Below are 18068 nucleotides of genomic sequence, written 5' to 3'. Positions count from 1 at the left end.
TCAGACGCTTTTTTTGTAAAAAGGCGCACCAATTAATGAATCAACAGCGTCTGACTCCACCACGCCTCCTCTTCAAGACCAGCGTGAATCATCAGTCATGATGAATTGGGGCCAGCGGTTCGGATTCATTATGTGCATTTTTAAAAGTTACTTTTTTGTGTTGCATTCGTTGCAGTTTTTTTAAACCAAATCATTCAAAATAGCGCAAGTGCTTCATGAACTCTGCACAAAAAGAAAAAAACTTTTTATTTTGTCTCTGACACTTTTCTCAAAACGGCGCAAAAATTCCCCCAAAATAACTGAGATCCATGAAATCACTGCAGAGAGGACTGTGAGGACATTATTTACATACGGCTCTGTGAACGCAACACCTAAAATTTACTCAAAATTGTCACTAATTCAGACGCCTCTCACCCAACCAAACCGCATCTCACACTTTGCACTGATGAGGGGCAGTATCCCGAAACATGTGTCTGCAAATTGAGCTTCTGGTTTTGGCTTTAATCCTAAGTCATGTGACAAGACTCGTTAGAGAGTCGATATTGACTTTTAGGATTGCGGTTTCCTGTAGGTGGCGCTAGAGTTCTGGTCCTCTTCCTCTCTGAAGGGACAATTTGAATAAAGTTCTCGAAAATGTAAGGTATTGACACACATTACAGAGAATAAAACAGTATTCAGTGGTTTTATGTAGAAAATGTAGTCTGTTTATTAGTAATTCCACACTGATTTCATTTTTCCAAATTATAATACATCTGTCACCAGGCTTTACAGCATTTAAAAGCTGCATGATGTTGGGCCTGAGACCCTGATTCTAGTGATATCACTTACTGGGCTGCTCGCTGCAGTTTTGATAAAATCTCAGCTTTATCTGCTGCAGATCTAGCAGTTCTCTGAATATTGAGCCCTGTATATCTTGGCCCACACCATTGACTGGCTGCTATTGTACACTGTGCATAGGCAGAAAGCTGCCAATCAGTGTTGGGGGCTGGGTTATACAGAACTCATGAATATGACTACAGTAGTAGGTTTACTAGTCCTCTACTGATCATCTCCTGCTGATAAAACAGTGATTTTATCAAAACTACAGCAAGTAAGAGACATATCGCTGGAATCTGGGTCTGCTGCTCTCAGATTAGGTGGCAAAAACCTGGTGACAGGTTGACTTTAATGAAACTTTCAGATGGCTTCTGTTGGAGATTTCCATATAAAGTGGGTGTATTTCTGACCTCCTTATACAATCTGCGTTTCCCGTTGATTTTTTAGCACGCGTCCGTAGTGAGTTTGGACTTCGTTTCGTCCTCACCGTGCGACTTCTGGTGGATTTTGAGTTGATTGTGTTCAGAGAAAGTCTCTCCGCAGACACTACACACATACAGGATCTCCCTTGTGTGAATTTTCTGGTGTATAATTAGGTAGGATTTTCGCGTGTACCTCTTACCGCACTCATTACATGCAAATGGCCTCTCTCCTGTGTGTATTCTTTTGTGTAGCACCAGCTGAAGCTTGCGAGTGAAACCTTTCCCGCATTCAATACACACAAAAGGCTTATCTGCTAAGTGGGTTTTCTGATGACTGGCAAAAGTTAGCCGGTTACTCAGGCTTTTTCCACATTGGTTGCAGATATAGATTGTGTTTTCGGTATGGAGTTTATGGTGGGCTACCAGGTTTGAGTTACTGCTGAAGCTTTTCCCACACTGGGAACATGTGTACGGCTTTTCTCCAGTGTGAATCCTTTGATGAATGACGAAGTGTGACCGATCGCTGAAGCATTTCCCACATTCTGGGCAGGAGTAGGGCTTGTGTCCTGTATGGATCCGTTTGTGTAATACAAGGTGGGAGCTCTGGATGAAGTTCTTCCCGCACTCTATACAGACGTATGGCCTCTCTCCAGTGTGGATCCTTTGGTGAGTAGCTAAAGTTGAACTTCGAGTGAAGCTTTTCCCACAATCTGAACATGCATATGGTTTCTCCCCTGTGTGAGTCCTCTGGTGCGTTGCAAGCGTTGAGCTATGAGTGAAACACTTTCCACAGTCTAGGCACATGTACTGTCGACGTCCCGGCCAAGTTCGGCACTTCACTCTCCGACCCGGCTTCTTACCGTTGCATTTGTACTTTGCAGAAAGAACATCATCAACTAAATACTTCTTAATTCTTGTGCTGCTGGTGTGAGACGCCCCATACCTCTCTCCTGCTGAGGATATTGTACTGTTACCCGTCTCACATTGCCCATGGCTTCCTAAGGGATCTAAAATGGTGTTTCCCCATTCACATTCATCAGGTGGAAAGTTTGTTTCAAGTAAATTCTTCTCATCAGATTCAGACTTGGACGGTCGCTCTTCCATAGTTGGAAAATGTCTTTCGAATATCAGGTCATAAGAGTGCTGGACCTAACAGAGACATAAAGGGTAAAACATTAGGCTTCTACAGGGAATCTGCCAGCAAGTTATTGCTCTGTAATCAGAAGACAGCATGAGGTAGGGGTGAAAGCACAGATTTCAGTGATTGTTTCAGCACCAGGAGCTGATCAGTGGGACCCAGCAGCACCAAGCTAGTCCGACACCCCCCCTCCCATGATAGGCACCTCACTGTGTATGGACATGGTATATACAGAGCCTGGTGTGGGCGGGGGCAGCTTCCTCAGCTCTGCTTCATTCTAAACCTAAAAGCTCTGATTGTGTGAGAATGGCTGCACCCAGTAAACTAAGTGATTCATCGTTGGATTCAGCTTCTCTTTGCCTATATTATCATGCTCTCAGGTGAGGTAGCAAAAACCTGCTGCAAAATTTGCTTTAAGGGGGTTGTCTAATTAGCATAAATTAGTAAAATTTCAAAGTGTTAGTAAAACCATGCAACTTTTACATTATTACTGCTCCTTGCCTAGTTTATTGGCCACCACTGCAGTCTTATCAGTGGTGGCTGGTTTCCCGGGTTAGGAGTGCTTGTAATTGCTGGCCTGAAGCCGGCCGGATCACTGGCGCATCGATGACACCGCACTCCTCCGATGCTGCTGAGGTCTGGCCGCTGTTCAGGAGTATCAGGGACGACCGCCTTCCCAGCAAGCAGAAGGTAGTGACGCTGGGGATAAAGGTGGGACAAGCTCGCTAACACATACACAGTGCATTATCTATAGTGTAATGGTCAGGTGATTTATCAGGATAACCTCTCACGGATTGTGGGACGGCCGGGGTGGATACCAGCCGCTATGATGTCTTCCATACCCCGCACATAGATATGAAAGATTCATGCACTTATTCCTCTACATATAGAAATAAACTCGCTGCGCACTGCTAGGAAGATGCAAATCAGATGATTGTTATTCATTCATTTCCCAACATGTACGAGAAAACAATTCAATAATTCACTAAGTGCATTGATGTTTCCACTCCATACAAGTCTTAGTCACGGTGTCACTATGGATATAACAAAAATAATGAATATAATAATATAGTGAAACATGGAAAAAAGAAAAATAATCAATATGAAACATGTACACGGTGTCAGCTGGATGTAAACTGTGCCATGAAGCAGAGCAGCGGAAAGGAATGGGATATATGTAACTTGTAGGATAATGAATGGCCATGCTGGAAAGGTACAAACACCTGCTGACATGAATGGCCATGCTGGAAAGGTACAGACACCTGCTGACATGAATGGCCGTGCTGGAAAGGTACAGACACCTGCTGACATGAATGGCCGTGCTGGAAAGGTACAGACACCTGCTGACATGAATGGCCGTGCTGGAAAGGTACAGACACCTGCTGACACTCTATATTGTATCTAAAGCAAAAGAAAGAACTGGAGTACAAGCTGGTATGCATGCCAAATAGGAGCATGTTCAGACCGGCTGAAAAACAGTCAAAACCCAAGACAGAAACAAAATAAGTAAGATAAGTAGCTTGCCTTTGAAATGCATTGCCAATACTGATGAGTGAACATGCTCGGATAAGGTGTTATCCCAGCACGCTCGGGTGCTGAGTATCTTCAGCGTGCTCGAAAAATAGGTTAGAGTCGTGGCGGCTGCATGATTTGCATCTGTTTGACAGCCGCGACACATGCAGGGATTGCCTGACAAATAGACAATCCCTGCATGTGAATCATGCAGCCGCGGCGTCTTGAACCTATTTTTCGAGCACGCTGAAGATACTCGGTTAGCACCTGAGCGTGCTGGGATAACACCTTATCCGAGCCTGTTCGCTCATCACGAGTTGCCAATACAAAGGTTTTACACTGCACTATTTCTTCCTTCCAAAATCCTTGCCCTCCTGTGTGGTGCCCAAAGCTCGGCTTTTTCTACCCTCCAGCACTACGCCCGGCTGGTCTTCGGCATTGCCTATAGAGATGAATGGAGCGGAGGAGCGCGCGCTTGACCTCCGCTCCATCCAGACAGAGCTCCCATTCTCGGGATTGGTGAGGATCCTCGCAGTCACAGCCCCAGCCATTGGGAACTTATTCTCTATTCCATGGATAAGGGATAATTTAGAAACTTGGCACAACTCTTTTCAGGTAGAAGAATGAAAGAGAAAACAATATATTTTTGATTGTACTACATCTAACTGACACATATTCGTGTGATAACAATGCCTCGCCCTATCCCAGCATCACATGTTAGCGCCCTTTGCCATTCTATAGTCCCCAACCACAAAAGAAGTTACCAGGAACACAGCTTTGAAAAATTAAAACTAAATCTGCAGAATCTCCTCTGTTCTGTATATTGTGAGAGATGCCGTCCGCACTGATACTCTGTCCTGGCAGCAGGGAGTGCTAGAAGGAATGGGCGGACGGACCTGGGCGCCTCTATGGTGGCTCATATTTATTAATTGTTTTCATGCGTGTAACACCCATCTAATCCATGACTCTGCAATTCAGGCATCGTGAACACAACTGCAGAACAAGGAAATAAAGACAAGGTCTATTCAATATTTAATTGAATGTTATATTAGGGACTTTTTATGTTTGCATGATTTATATTCCATGTGTATGTCAAGCTTACCTCGGTAAGTAATATGCTTGTGGCTATATACAATAGTATTGGGACACCTACTCATTACACCTACAGGAGCTTTTCATGACAACACATTCTAACTCCAAAGTCATTAATATGGAGCTGGACACCACTTTATACTTCTAAAAGCTTCCACTCTACAACTCTGTGGTTATTTTTGTCCATGCATGTAGAAGACCATTGGTGAGGGCATTGTTATGAATGTAACACACAGTCTCTCACGGGTAACAGAAAAAGGGAAGACTTCCTACAGAGAGAAGCTGCACCCACACCCAACTGGTCCCTGTACAGACTAGAAAGGCCCTAGTTGCACAACTTAAAAACACCACCTTGGACCTGGATCCCAAAAAGGCCATCAAAGGCTGTCTCATACTTCCTGAGGAAGCAGAGGGGAGGCCGCAACACACTGCCAACAAGAGAAGAGGAAAGTGTGCAGGAAGATACAAAACCCAGGGTAAGAAAATGAAAACATGTAGACACAAAGTACAGAGGGAAAGTTAAGGAGAGCCAAAAGTAAACCTCCCAGAAACCTAAAGAGGTGAAAGTAAGAAGAACTGGGAAGAAAAACAAACAGACTCACTGCAGGAATTCAACTTGTGTTTACCATGCAAGGGCTGAAGGGCTGGAACTCCTAAACCCAAGTCCACCTAGAGGTATAGCCAGCAAGGAAGTGCAGTGAAGAGATAAAACCCAACACAGAATGTGATAGGGCATACCAAAAGGGGAAAATGAAAAACCCCTGGAGAGGAGCAAACCAAGAAAGGGGAACAGAGACAATTTGAACCATAAGAATTTGGAAAGGGAAGAAAAGGCAATAGCTTAGCAGACAGAGGAACCGACCACGCAGCAACAAGTCAGCGGATCGAATCCCCAAACCGAGCCATGACTTTGGAAGAGAGGGCTCAGTCTTCGTTGAGCAGGGGCTCCACTGTCATTCAGTTTCAGGTGCCCATCTCCGTGGCTAGGTTGGGTCTCACATTAGGGAAATAAAGGGTCCTAGAATATTTTCGAATATTTACCCTGCCTTCCGTTATTGTGAAATTTATACAATCTATCTCCTGTGTCCCCAGTTAGTATCTATTGTACAATTGTTTCATTTATTATTGGTCATTAATACAGTCAGTACTATTGTGATTAATCACGTGTGAGGTTTTAATATAATCTAATAAAATTTTAGTTTTTAGTGTTTTTTTTCCTTAGTTATTCTGTTTTGCCCCCCCCCCCCTCCCCGAGGTCATAAGTAGATTGGTTTTTGGTAGTTTTTATTTTCCCTCCACCAAAGTTTACAGTTGGCACAATGAAGTAAGTTTAGTTCTCCTGGAATTTGTCGACCCCAGGCTCGTCCATTAGACTACCAGACAGGCAGGCGTGATTTGTCACTGCACAGGACAGATATCTACTGCTCCACAGTGCAGTGTGGTGTGCTTTACATCACCAAGCTTGGCATTGTGCTTGGTGATGTAAAGCTCATCTTTAACTGCTCGGCCATGGACGTCCTAGTGCACAGTTTATGAGCTAATGTTAATGTAGAGAAGGTCGAGATGGCAACCTTTCGTTCTATGTGGCTTGGCAGTAAGTGACCCAATTAAGCAGCATTATGGGGATCCCTTATATTAACATGAGCATACCGTGGAGAGCAATATTACAAAGGGGGCACTTTTAGTAATGGGCACTGTAGGGAAGTATTATTACTATTGGATGCACTATGGAGGAGTAATATTTTCAGGCATTTTGGGGGAGAATTATTGGTTGTACTTTTAGGGAAATTATCACTATGCGGGACATCCCATAGCTTTGAAGGTACTTTAGGGGAGCACAATTATTATTAAAGGAAATCTATCAGCAGTATCTCACACCCCAACTATTTATATGTGCATGTAGCTAGTTCAAAGACAAGTCCAGAAATACCTTTATAGGGCCGGTCCGCTCCTCTGTTACTGAGAAATCAGCATTTGAATTTATATGAAAATGATGCTGAAGGACTATGGTAGATGTGAAGCCTCCGTCACTCCAGCTCTATTCCCGGCCCATAGCTGCCTCCTCCTGCTTGACTGACAGTCTCAGCCAAACAGCAGGAAGCAGCGCTAGCCATCAACGTGAAAGTAATGGACCACCTCTTAAAGGTTCAACTTCAGATCTGCTCTATGTTCTGGTGTGAATACAATATGGCTATAAGAGATTTCCACTCATCGTCCCAACTTTTTTGGAATTGGGCTGTAATACCCATCCAGGAGCAGTGTGCTGCTGAATCCAAGCATCTTACATTTAGCAATTCACATTTTGTAATAAGGAGGGGAAATTAGGAAAATGTGTTGGGACTTGTGCCCCAAATGACCGGGCTGCTGATCAGTGGCAGCAGCGGTGACCGGCCTCAGTTATTATACAATGGAGATGGACAGCCCCTTTATGGTCAGTGTAGTGGGGTCCCGCATTCTGCACATGAAGAATGGAAAAATGATTTATCCCCCAAGACTCCATGAAGGCATTGACAGGCGAACGGCTCCTATAAAGCTCCTCTATGTGCTCCAGATATTACATCTGATTGTGAGCCCCGGGATGGCCGCCTCTGCTGTACCGCACCACCCAATATGTCCATGCCATACATATAACAGGAAAAGAATAAATCCACTAAAAACAAGTGATCACAAATCACAAGGACGAAGAAATGCGGAGTGACAGGACAGTGAAAGGACAGTGAAAGGACAGTGACAGATGTGCGGGACAGTAACAGGACAGACGTGCAGGACAGAAGTGCAGGACAGTAACAGGAGAGATGTGCGGGACAGAAGTGCAGGACAGTAACAGGAGAGATGTGCGGGACAGAAGTGCAGGACAGATGTGCAAGACAGATGTGCAAGACAGATGTGCAAGACAGATGTGCAAGACAGATGTGCAAGACCGATGTGCAAGACCGATGTGCAAGACAGAAGTGCAGGACAGAAGTGCAGGACAAATGTCCAGGACAGAAGTGCAGGACAGATGTCCAGGACAGATGTGCAGGACAGATGTGCAGGACAGATGTGCAGGACAGAAGTGCAGGACAGAAGTGCGGGACCGATGTCCAGGACAGAAGTGCAGAACAGATGTGGAGGACAGATGTGCAGGACAGGAGTGCGGGACAGGAGTGCGGGACAGGAGTGCGGGACAGGAGTGCGGGACAGGAGTGCAGGACAGGAGTGCAGGACAGGAGTGCAGGACAGATGTGCAGGAGCCATGCGGATATCCTGACGTATTGCTGCACGTCGCCTGCTCTGTCCGGTGTGGGGTGAATGGGGCATTATCAGCAGAGCTCCCTACCTGCTGCAGACAGGCCCTGCTGTCTCTCACCACCATAGAATAGAGGATGGAGCCCCGTCGCCCGCTCTGTCCGGTGTGGGGTGAATGGGGCATTATCAGCAGAGCTCCCTACCTGCTGCAGACAGGCCCTGCTGTCTCTCACCACCATAGAATAGGGGACGGAGCCCCGGTCGCCCGCTCTGTCCAGTGTGGGGAGAATGGGGCATTATCAGCAGATCTCCCTACCTGCTGCAGACAGGCCCTGCTGTCTCACCACCATAGAATAGGGGACGGAGCCCCGGTCGCCCGCTCTGTCCGGTGTGGGGAGAATGGGGCATTATCAGCAGAGCTCCCTACCTGCTGCAGACAGGCCCTGCTGTCTCACCACCATAGAATAGAGGATGGAGCCCCGGTCGCCCGCTCTGTCCGGTGTGGGTGAATGGGGCATTATCAGCAGAGCTCCCTACCTGCTCCAGACATGCCCTGCAGTCTCACCACCATAGAATAGGGGATGGAGCCCCGGTCGCCTGCTCTGTCCGGTGTGGGGTGAATGGGGCATTATCAGCAGAGCTCCCTACCTGCTGCAGACAGGCCCTGCTGTCTCTCACCACCATAGAATAGAGGATGGAGCCCCGGTCGCCCGCTCTGTCCGGTGTGGGGTAAATGGGGCATGATCAGCAGAGCTCCCTACCTGCTGCAGACAGGCCCTGTTGTCTCACCACCATAGAATAGGGGATGGAGCCCCGGTCGCCCTCTCTGTCCGGTATGGGGTGAATGGGGCATGATCAGCAGAGCTCCCTACCTGCTGCAGACAGGCCCTGCTGTCTCACCACCATAGAATAGGGGATGGAGCCCCGGTCGCCCGCTCTGTCCGGTGTGGGGTGAATGGGGTATTATCAGCAGAGCTCCCTACCTGCTGCAGACAGGCCCTGCTGTCTCACCACCATAGAATAGGGGACGGAGCCCCGGTCGCCCGCTCTGTCCGGTGTGGGGTGAATGGGGTATTATCAGCAGAGCTCCCTACCTGCTGCAGACAGGCCCTGCTGTCTCACCACCATAGAATAGAGGATGGAGCCCCGTCGCCCGCTCTGTCCGGTGTGGGGTGAATGGGGCATTATCAGCAGAGCTCCCTACCTGCTACAGACAGGCCCTGCTGTCTCTCACCACCATAGAATACAGGATGGAGCCCCGGTCGCCCGCTCTGTCCGGTGTGGGATGAATGGGGCATTATCAGCAGAGCTCCCTACCTGCTGCAGACAAGCCCTGTTGTCTCACCACCATAGAATAGGGGATGGAGCCCCGGTCGCCCGCTCTGTCCGGTGTGGGGTGAATGGGGCATGATCAGCAGAGCTCCCTACCTGCTGCAGACAGGCCCTGCTGTCTCACCACCATAGAATAGAGGATGGAGCCCCGTCGCCCGCTCTGTCCGGTGTGGGGTGAATGGGGCATTATCATCAGAGCTCCCTACCTGCTGCAGACAGGCCCTGCTGTCTCACCACCATAGAATTAAGGATGGAGCCCCGTCGCCCGCTCTGTCCGGTGTGGGGTGAATGGGGCATTATGAGCAGAGCTCCCTACCTGCTGCAGACAGGCCCTGCTGTCTCACCACCATAGAATAGAGGATGGAGCCCCAGTTGCCCGCTCTGTCCGGTGTGGGGTGAATGGGGTATTATCAGCAGAGCTCCCTACCTGCTGCAGACAGGCCCTGCTGTCTCACCACCATAGAATTAAGGATGGAGCCCCGTCGCCCGCTCTGTCCGGTGTGGGGTGAATGGGGCATTATCAGCAGAGCTCCCTACCTGCTGCAGACAGGCCCTGTTGTCTCACCACCATAGAATAGAGGATGGAGCCCCAGTCGCCCGCTCTGTCCGGTGTGGGGTGAATGGGGTATTATCAGCAGAGCTCCCTACCTGCTGCAGACAGGCCCTGCTGTCTCACCACCATAGAATAGGGGACGGAGCCCCGGTCGCCCGCTCTGTCCGGTGTGGGGTGAATGGGGTATTACCAGCAGAGCTCCCTACCTGTTGCAGACAGGCCCTGCTGTCTCACCACCATAGAATAGAGGATGGAGCCCCGGTCGCCCGCTCTGTCCGGTGTGGGGTGAATGGGGTATTATCAGCAGAGCTCCCTACCTGCTGCAGACAGGTCCTGTTGTCTCACCACCATAGAATAGAGGATGGAGCCCCGGTCGCCCGCTCTGTCCGGTGTGGGGTGAATGGGGCATTATCAGCAGAGCTCCCTACCTGCTGCAGACAGGCCTGCTGTCTCACCACCATAGAATAGAGGATGGAGCCCCGGTCGCCCGCTCTGTCCGGTGTGGGGTGAATGGGGTATTATCAGCAGAGCGCCCTACCTGCTGCAGACAGGTCCTGCTGTCTCACCACCATAGAATTAAGGATGGAGCCCCGTCGCCCGCTCTGTCCGGTGTGGGGTGAATGGGGCATTATCAGCAGAGCTCCCTACCTGCTGCAGACAGGCCCTGCTGTCTCACCACCATAGAATAGAGGATGGAGCCCCAGTCGCCCGCTCTGTCCGGTGTGGGGTGAATGGGGTATTATCAGCAGAGCTCCCTACCTGCTGCAGACAGGCCCTGCTGTCTCACCACCATAGAATTAAGGATGGAGCCCCGTCGCCCGCTCTGTCCGGTGTGGGGTGAATGGGGCATTATCAGCAGAGCTCCCTACCTGCTGCAGACAGGCCCTGTTGTCTCACCACCATAGAATAGAGGATGGAGCCCCAGTCGCCCGCTCTGTCCGGTGTGGGGTGAATGGGGTATTATCAGCAGAGCTCCCTACCTGCTGCAGACAGGCCCTGCTGTCTCACCACCATAGAATTAAGGATGGAGCCCCGTCGCCCGCTCTGTCCGGTGTGGGGTGAATGGGGCATTATCAGCAGAGCTCCCTACCTGCTGCAGACAGGTCCTGTTGTCTCACCACCATAGAATAGAGGATGGAGCCCCGGTCGCCCGCTCTGTCCGGTGTGGGGTGAATGGGGTATTATCAGCAGAGCTCCCTACCTGCTGCAGACAGGCCCTGCTGTCTCTCACCACCATAAAATAAAGGATGGAGCCCCGGGGTCTGCAGGGTCTTGTAGTTGGGATTTCCTTCATCTCCTTTCATTGAGCAGCAATTAAACTACAACTTCCATCATGCTGCAGGCTGGGAGGAGACATGGCAGACGTTCAGGTTAACCCTCCACACTCTCCGGCACTGACAATTCCTACATGACTCAGATCCTAAGGAGGAACAGTGATGGCTGCGAGGACAAACCCGACGTCAGGACTCTGCTTTATATGCAACAATTACTGCCTCAGTTTTTAGCCTGTTTTTTATTCTGTTTTCCTTATTTTTCTTTTTTTATGCTTTTAGACTTATGGCTATGAACCCTTTACTATGTGCACCTTATGGACCTTGTCTTATTTATTGCTCAAGATATCCTACAGCTGACAACTTGGAGCATCTCTCAAGAGCCCTCTGATGACTATCATCTTTCCTGTTTTTTGGGGGAATGCGGTTCTATGTTGAATTGTATCCATGTACATACTCTGTGATCTATACCCACTTTGGGAATTTTCCCAATCACGCATGTGACTGTTCTTGGATCCTTTGTATATTGATGCCCCAGTCATCTGTTATATCTACTGTATTGTGACAGTGAGTATTCTACCCTATTTGATGTTTTTTGTATTTCATGCTCTCTGTCTTTTATGCATATTCCACCTTGTTATCCTCACTTATCCATTGGTGGTGCGCGTGTCCCCTGATCCTGGGCTTTCCTGCGCCCGTGTCGGGCTGCCTCATGCCCCGGGCGCGCTCCTGGGGGCGTTTCCTAGGCACGCCCCCGGGCGCGCGCTCGGGTATTGGTGGCTGTGATGCGTGCGGCGGGGGGCGCGGCTTCGAGGACACGCGCCGTCCCACACCAATGAATCGCGTCCCTACCCATCACGTGACCAGCGGTGGGCGTATATATTCAGGTCCTGTCAGGTACACTAAACAGCGCCTCTTGAAAAAGAAGAGCGAAACGCGCGTCGGGGCGCGCTTTCACCTGCCGGCACCCTCTGTGATCCCTCTGGCAGTCTGCTGGCTTTCCGTCACCCGGTGTCATTTATCTGGGTGAGTGATTCTCTCCATCTCTTTGGGCATTTCCCTGTGTTCCCATGCATCTTATGGGCGCCTAGCAGTCAGCACTTCTGTTCTTGACATTATACTATTTCCATATATAGCCATTACCTCTTGAGACCTGTGTATGCTATATGGTCCTTCTTTTGACTTGTGCCCTATTGAGGGTTATTTATTGTAATCATGTATTGCTATTATGTACTGTTATTTGGTGTGTCCTGATGCTTGTACACTTGATGATGCCCTTTTATCTGGGACTGCCTCGCAGTTTTACTGCCATGGGTCACTATGTCTGGCACTGCCTTTTAAGATCCTCTTGCCTTACCACTATCTTTTTTGTGTAACCCTTTATTATCATGTTGATTAATTATAAATAAATATATTTTGTTCTTTGCTATACTACTCGTGTTTTCTCCGGTTTTCTTATATTGTTTGAGAGTAGGCAATTTGAACTTGGTGCCGGACAACATGTCTTAGCACCATGTTCTACACCATAGTATTTATCTGGCCAGCTTTGTTTTCATGTATGCTTTTCTGTATTTTTACAGCTCCTACTTGGCCCATAATGGACTTTCGTGCGCGAGATACCACTTGGCTCGCGCAGTTAGATGAGTTATCTGGCAATGGGGGTATGGCGGTGCCGGATGCGGATCGTACGCTGAGGGAGAGCATTGCCAGTTTTTAAGGCCCTAGTCAAACGGAGATGTCGCACCTGGTGGAACCACGCTTTCCTCACTAAATATATTGAGAAAGCTTTGATTCCTAGGGGTTTGAGGATACAGATCTTTCCCTCTTTTAAAATAGAAGATGAACACTTTAAAGATAACTGGGAATCCCTGGCAAACGAGTGTTCACTTGGCTTCTTGGGCCTTCTCAGGGAGCAAAGTGATAAATCCCTCAGGGATTTGGAAACAGAGATTGACCTCCTACAGGTGCAACTGAAGAAGGACTTACCCAGTGACGATCTGAAGAAACTTCAGGAGGAAATTGATTCTGATTGTCAGAAACTTGTCAAAGAGATTCAGGCTCTGAAAACAAAAAAATTTCAACGTGATACACTGGATAAGTCCAACCATAAAGTGTACCGGTGGAGGTCACCGACTATTAACATAAGATCGAGATCTCGTAATAACTCCCTTGCACGATCAAGGTCCACTTCGATTGCCTCGGGAACCTCGAGTGAGGGCCAATTACCTGTCATTAACGTGGATTCTCAGGGGGTCTCCGCTGCTCGATCTACCGGATATATCCAAACGAGACCGAATAATCGAAGGAAACAGACTGTTCCGTTTCAGGTTGGTGATCCCTGTGGGGGGCTCCGTATCATGAACCTTACGAGTCACGTTTTAACCGGGACGCAGATGGAGGTCCTTGGTATGGGCCTATCATTCTCTCCAACTCGTTCATTCGATTACTTTACGGCCCTCAAGGACCTCCACCTGTTTGCTCGGAAACTGATTTTAAAAAAACTCCATTTCAGGTCGGATGGTGATCAGGCCCCGGCGGTGACGGAGGAGGAGGCTTTGCAACATCTGGAGGATCTCTTGGCTGAACAAACAACTCCTCCCACAGGTGGGTTACCACAGGCTAGGAACCCGAAGTCAACAAGGTTTCCTCCCTTGTCTATATGTCCGGCGGTGGAAATTTTTGTGAAACTAGTGGCGGAGGATTTCAAAAAACTTTCCACACGAAGAAGGGTAGATAATCTTACCTCTGCCCAACGTGTGGCGATACAACAACTACAAACACTGAAGGATACAGTCATTAAGCCGGCTGATAAGGGAGGAAACATTGTCCTGTGGCCCCACCACAAATATGAGAGGGAGGCCTTGAGACAGTTAAGAGACAAGGACACTTATTCCAAGTTGTCATATAACCCCACTGCCTCCTTCTCTGCCACCCTGCAAGGTATTCTGGCCCGGGCCTGCGAGAGGGGTATCATAGACAAGAAGACTGTGGGGGCTTTGACTGTACGGTTTCCTAAAACTGCTACTTTTTATCTACTTCCCAAAGTACATAAAGATGCCACTAATCCTCCTGGACGTCCGATCGTGTCCGGTTTGGGAGGTCTCTGTGGTCCAATATCTCAATATGTCGATAGTCACCTTAGACCACTCGTTGGGACCCTCCCCTCTTATGTGCGGGACACGATGGACGTCCTTACTAGGGTTGATGGCATCTCTTTGGAACCCGGCACTATTATGGTCACGGCCGATGTTGAGAGTTTGTACACCTGCATTGATCATAATCTTGGGTTGACCTCGGTCGAGCTCTTTCTTGGAGGTTCCGACCTGGACGGCCCCTCACGGGAATTCATCTTAGAGCTCCTCCGTTTTATCCTCTGCCATAATTATTTTCTTTTTAAAGACACAGTGTACCTGCAGCGTCGTGGCACGGCCATGGGGGCGGCCTGTGCACCATCGTATGCAAACCTCTTCCTTGGCGCTTGGGAGAGGGCTATTTTTGGGGACGATGGTGTCCGGGGCGCTGACCGGGTCGTGGCATGGCTCAGGTACATCGATGATATTTTATTCTTTTGGCGGGGGTCGACGGAGGAGCTTGATGACTTCATGGGGCGGCTTAACATCAATGAGTGGGGTATCAAACTAACGTATACCCACAGCCTCACACGTTTGGACTTCCTGGACGTCACTCTGATGGTGGACTCGCACTCCCTCATTCAGACTGACGTCTACAGGAAGCCCACGGCTGTGAACTCCTTGGTATACGCGACCTCGGGCCATACCCCTTCTACCATCAGGGCCGTCCCGGTCGGACAATTCCTTAGGATTAGGCGCATTTGCTCGACGGAGGCCAGCTTTGATAAGCAGGCGGCAGTCTTGACACAACGCTTCAGACAAAGAGGCTATAGTAACCGTTGTATCGGCCGTGGCTATGGTAGGGCCCGCAGCACCCCCCGCAGCAGTCTATTATACCCCCCTCCGAGATCGCCACCGACTGAGTATCCTGGGAGGACCCGCTTCATTTCCACTTATAATCATGAGTGGGACTCTATGAGGCGGGTCCTCTCGCGACATTGGAGTGTTCTTGGGGCGGAGCCTTCACTGAGGGATGTTGTGGGACAATCTCCACTTATGACTGCTAGACGAGCCAGGAGTCTTGGTGATTTGCTCACCTCCAGTCATTACGTCCCACCAGTACTTAATCATTTTGGGTTGCGCGGTCCCAGGGTTGGATCCTATCCATGTGGCCATTGTGTAGCTTGCGCTAATGTGCTCCGCTGTTCCTCTTTCATGAATTCAGAAGGCTCCCGGACATACCGAATCCTCAGATATATTTCCTGTAGTACAACACACGTGGTTTATTATGCCACGTGTGGTTGTCATAAAATTTACGTAGGTCTCACTACAAGGGAACTGAGGACTCGGGTGCAGGAGCATGTTCGGGACATTAGCGCAGCTAGATCTGTGTCGGACCCCCGAGAGCTCAGAACCTTACCACGGCATTTCAAACTAGCCCATGACTGCGACCCGCGCAGCCTTATGGTGCGTGGGATTGACGTGGTGCATCTGGGCTCTCGGGGGGGTGATTACAAATTGTGCCTTGCACAAAAAGAGGCCAGATGGATCAGCATCCTGGATACCCTGGTACCGCGCGGCCTTAATGAAAATTTGAATTTTTCTTCATTTTTATGATTGGGCCCTTTTGCTTGGTGATGCTCTCCCTCAGCGCTGACCTTCTCCGATCTGTAGTTTGTGCCTCAGTTTTTAGCCTGTTTTTTATTCTGTTTTCCTTATTTTTCTTTTTTTATGCTTTTAGACTTATGGCTATGAACCCTTTACTATGTGCACCTTATGGACCTTGTCTTATTTATTGCTCAAGATATCCTACAGCTGACAACTTGGAGCATCTCTCAAGAGCCCTCTGATGACTATCATCTTTCCTGTTTTTTGGGGGAATGCGGTTCTATGTTGAATTGTATCCATGTACATACTCTGTGATCTATACCCACTTTGGGAATTTTCCCAATCACGCATGTGACTGTTCTTGGATCCTTTGTATATTGATGCCCCAGTCATCTGTTATATCTACTGTATTGTGACAGTGAGTATTCTACCCTATTTGATGTTTTTTGTATTTCATGCTCTCTGTCTTTTATGCATATTCCACCTTGTTATCCTCACTTATCCATTGGTGGTGCGCGTGTCCCCTGATCCTGGGCTTTCCTGCGCCCGTGTCGGGCTGCCTCATGCCCCGGGCGCGCTCCTGGGGGCGTTTCCTAGGCACGCCCCCGGGCGCGCGCTCGGGTATTGGTGGCTGTGATGCGTGCGGCGGGGGGCGCGGCTTCGAGGACACGCGCCGTCCCACACCAATGAATCGCGTCACTACCCATCACGTGACCAGCGGTGGGCGTATATATTCAGGTCCTGTCAGGTACACTAAACAGCGCCTCTTGAAAAAGAAGAGCGAAACGCGCGTCGGGGCGCGCTTTCACCTGCCGGCACCCTCTGTGATCCCTCTGGCAGTCTGCGGGCTTTCCGTCACCCGGTGTCATTTATCTGGGTGAGTGATTCTCTCCATCTCTTTGGGCATTTCCCTGTGTTCCCATGCATCTTATGGGCGCCTAGCAGTCAGCACTTCTGTTCTTGACATTATACTATTTCCATATATAGCCATTACCTCTTGAGACCTGTGTATGCTATATGGTCCTTCTTTTGACTTGTGCCCTATTGAGGGTTATTTATTGTAATCATGTATTGCTATTATGTACTGTTATTTGGTGTGTCCTGATGCTTGTACACTTGATGATGCCCTTTTATCTGGGACTGCCTCGCAGTTTTACTGCCATGGGTCACTATGTCTGGCACTGCCTTTTAAGATCCTCTTGCCTTACCACTATCTTTTTTGTGTAACCCTTTATTATCATGTTGATTAATTATAAATAAATATATTTTGTTCTTTGCTATACTACTCGTGTTTTCTCCGGTTTTCTTATATTGTTTGAGAGTAGGCAATTTGAACTTGGTGCCGGACAACATGTCTTAGCACCATGTTCTACACCATAGTATTTATCTGGCCAGCTTTGTTTTCAACAATTACTGCATGTGCTGAAGAAAGGGAATCGCAGATGGATTGGCCTTCATTTACAGTAAAGCATGGTGGGATCCCCGCCGGCGTGCAGCATTTATCTCTTATTAGAGGGGGATTTCCCTTTGTTTTTACCTAAACATTGGAAATGAAAATTCTTCCATTCAGCCGACAGTAATGAGGAGACTTACAGGCCATGCAGTGCTCCTGGGGAAATTAAATATGAAGAGGCAATTTGTATATTCTTGACTGTTAAACTGCAAACAGTGGCATAGGGCCGTAATAAAGGACGATGAATACAAGTATTAGGCCAAGCGTTCTTCACCTGCACGGTCCGTGATTAATCCGCCCTGCAGACCCCCTGCAGACTGATATAGATAAACAGCCGATAAATGGGCCCAAATACTGCAAAAATCCCCAAAACATTAACAAGACATCTTATCAAAAATGGAGACTTTGTAAAATCATCAAAATGTATTTAAACAAAATATATCAGATATAAAAACATCAAAGGTTTGTGAGGTAATGTATGGAAAAGATCACGTGGCTGGACCACATAAGATCAATGCAAAAAGGCCGTGGTACAGTAACAGGACCTTATACAGAGGGGTTTACTCCAATGT

The 18068-nt window shown here is 48.5% G+C and overlaps 1 protein-coding gene and 1 long non-coding RNA gene across 5 annotated transcripts; one reads left to right on the top strand and one right to left on the bottom strand.

The window, feature by feature from the left end:
- Nucleotides 1-693: 693 nt before the first annotated feature.
- Nucleotides 694-11469, bottom strand: LOC141154140 (uncharacterized). Of its 4 annotated transcripts, none has more exons than XM_073639631.1 (2): nt 11295-11469; nt 694-2387 (listed from the first exon to the last, which is right to left on the bottom strand). In XM_073639631.1, the coding sequence occupies exons 1-2, from the start codon at nt 11385-11387 to the stop codon at nt 1260-1262; spliced, it is 1221 nt and encodes a 406-aa protein (XP_073495732.1). In that variant the 5' UTR covers nt 11388-11469; the 3' UTR covers nt 694-1259. The 4 variants fall into 4 exon arrangements, with proteins under 4 accessions (XP_073495732.1, XP_073495733.1, XP_073495734.1 ...); XM_073639632.1 differs by lacking the exon at nt 11295-11469 and adding an exon at nt 8300-8457; XM_073639633.1 differs by lacking the exon at nt 11295-11469 and adding an exon at nt 10411-10553 and having other exon boundaries at nt 695-2387.
- LOC141154141 (uncharacterized) lies at nt 11364-17325 on the top strand. Its single transcript, XR_012247407.1, has 2 exons — nt 11364-11931; nt 16177-17325. It is a non-coding gene; the product is annotated as an uncharacterized lncRNA (long non-coding RNA).
- Nucleotides 17326-18068: the final 743 nt, after the last annotated feature.

Source organism: Phyllobates terribilis, unplaced genomic scaffold, assembly GCF_046119375.1.
Source record: "Phyllobates terribilis strain yellow unplaced genomic scaffold, ASM4611937v1 Scaffold_7__3_contigs__length_470593459, whole genome shotgun sequence".
In the NCBI taxonomy this organism is placed as follows: Eukaryota; Metazoa; Chordata; class Amphibia; order Anura; family Dendrobatidae; genus Phyllobates; species Phyllobates terribilis.
The sequence above is the reverse complement of the archived record's forward strand: the minus strand, read 5'-3'. Positions and strand labels throughout refer to the sequence as shown.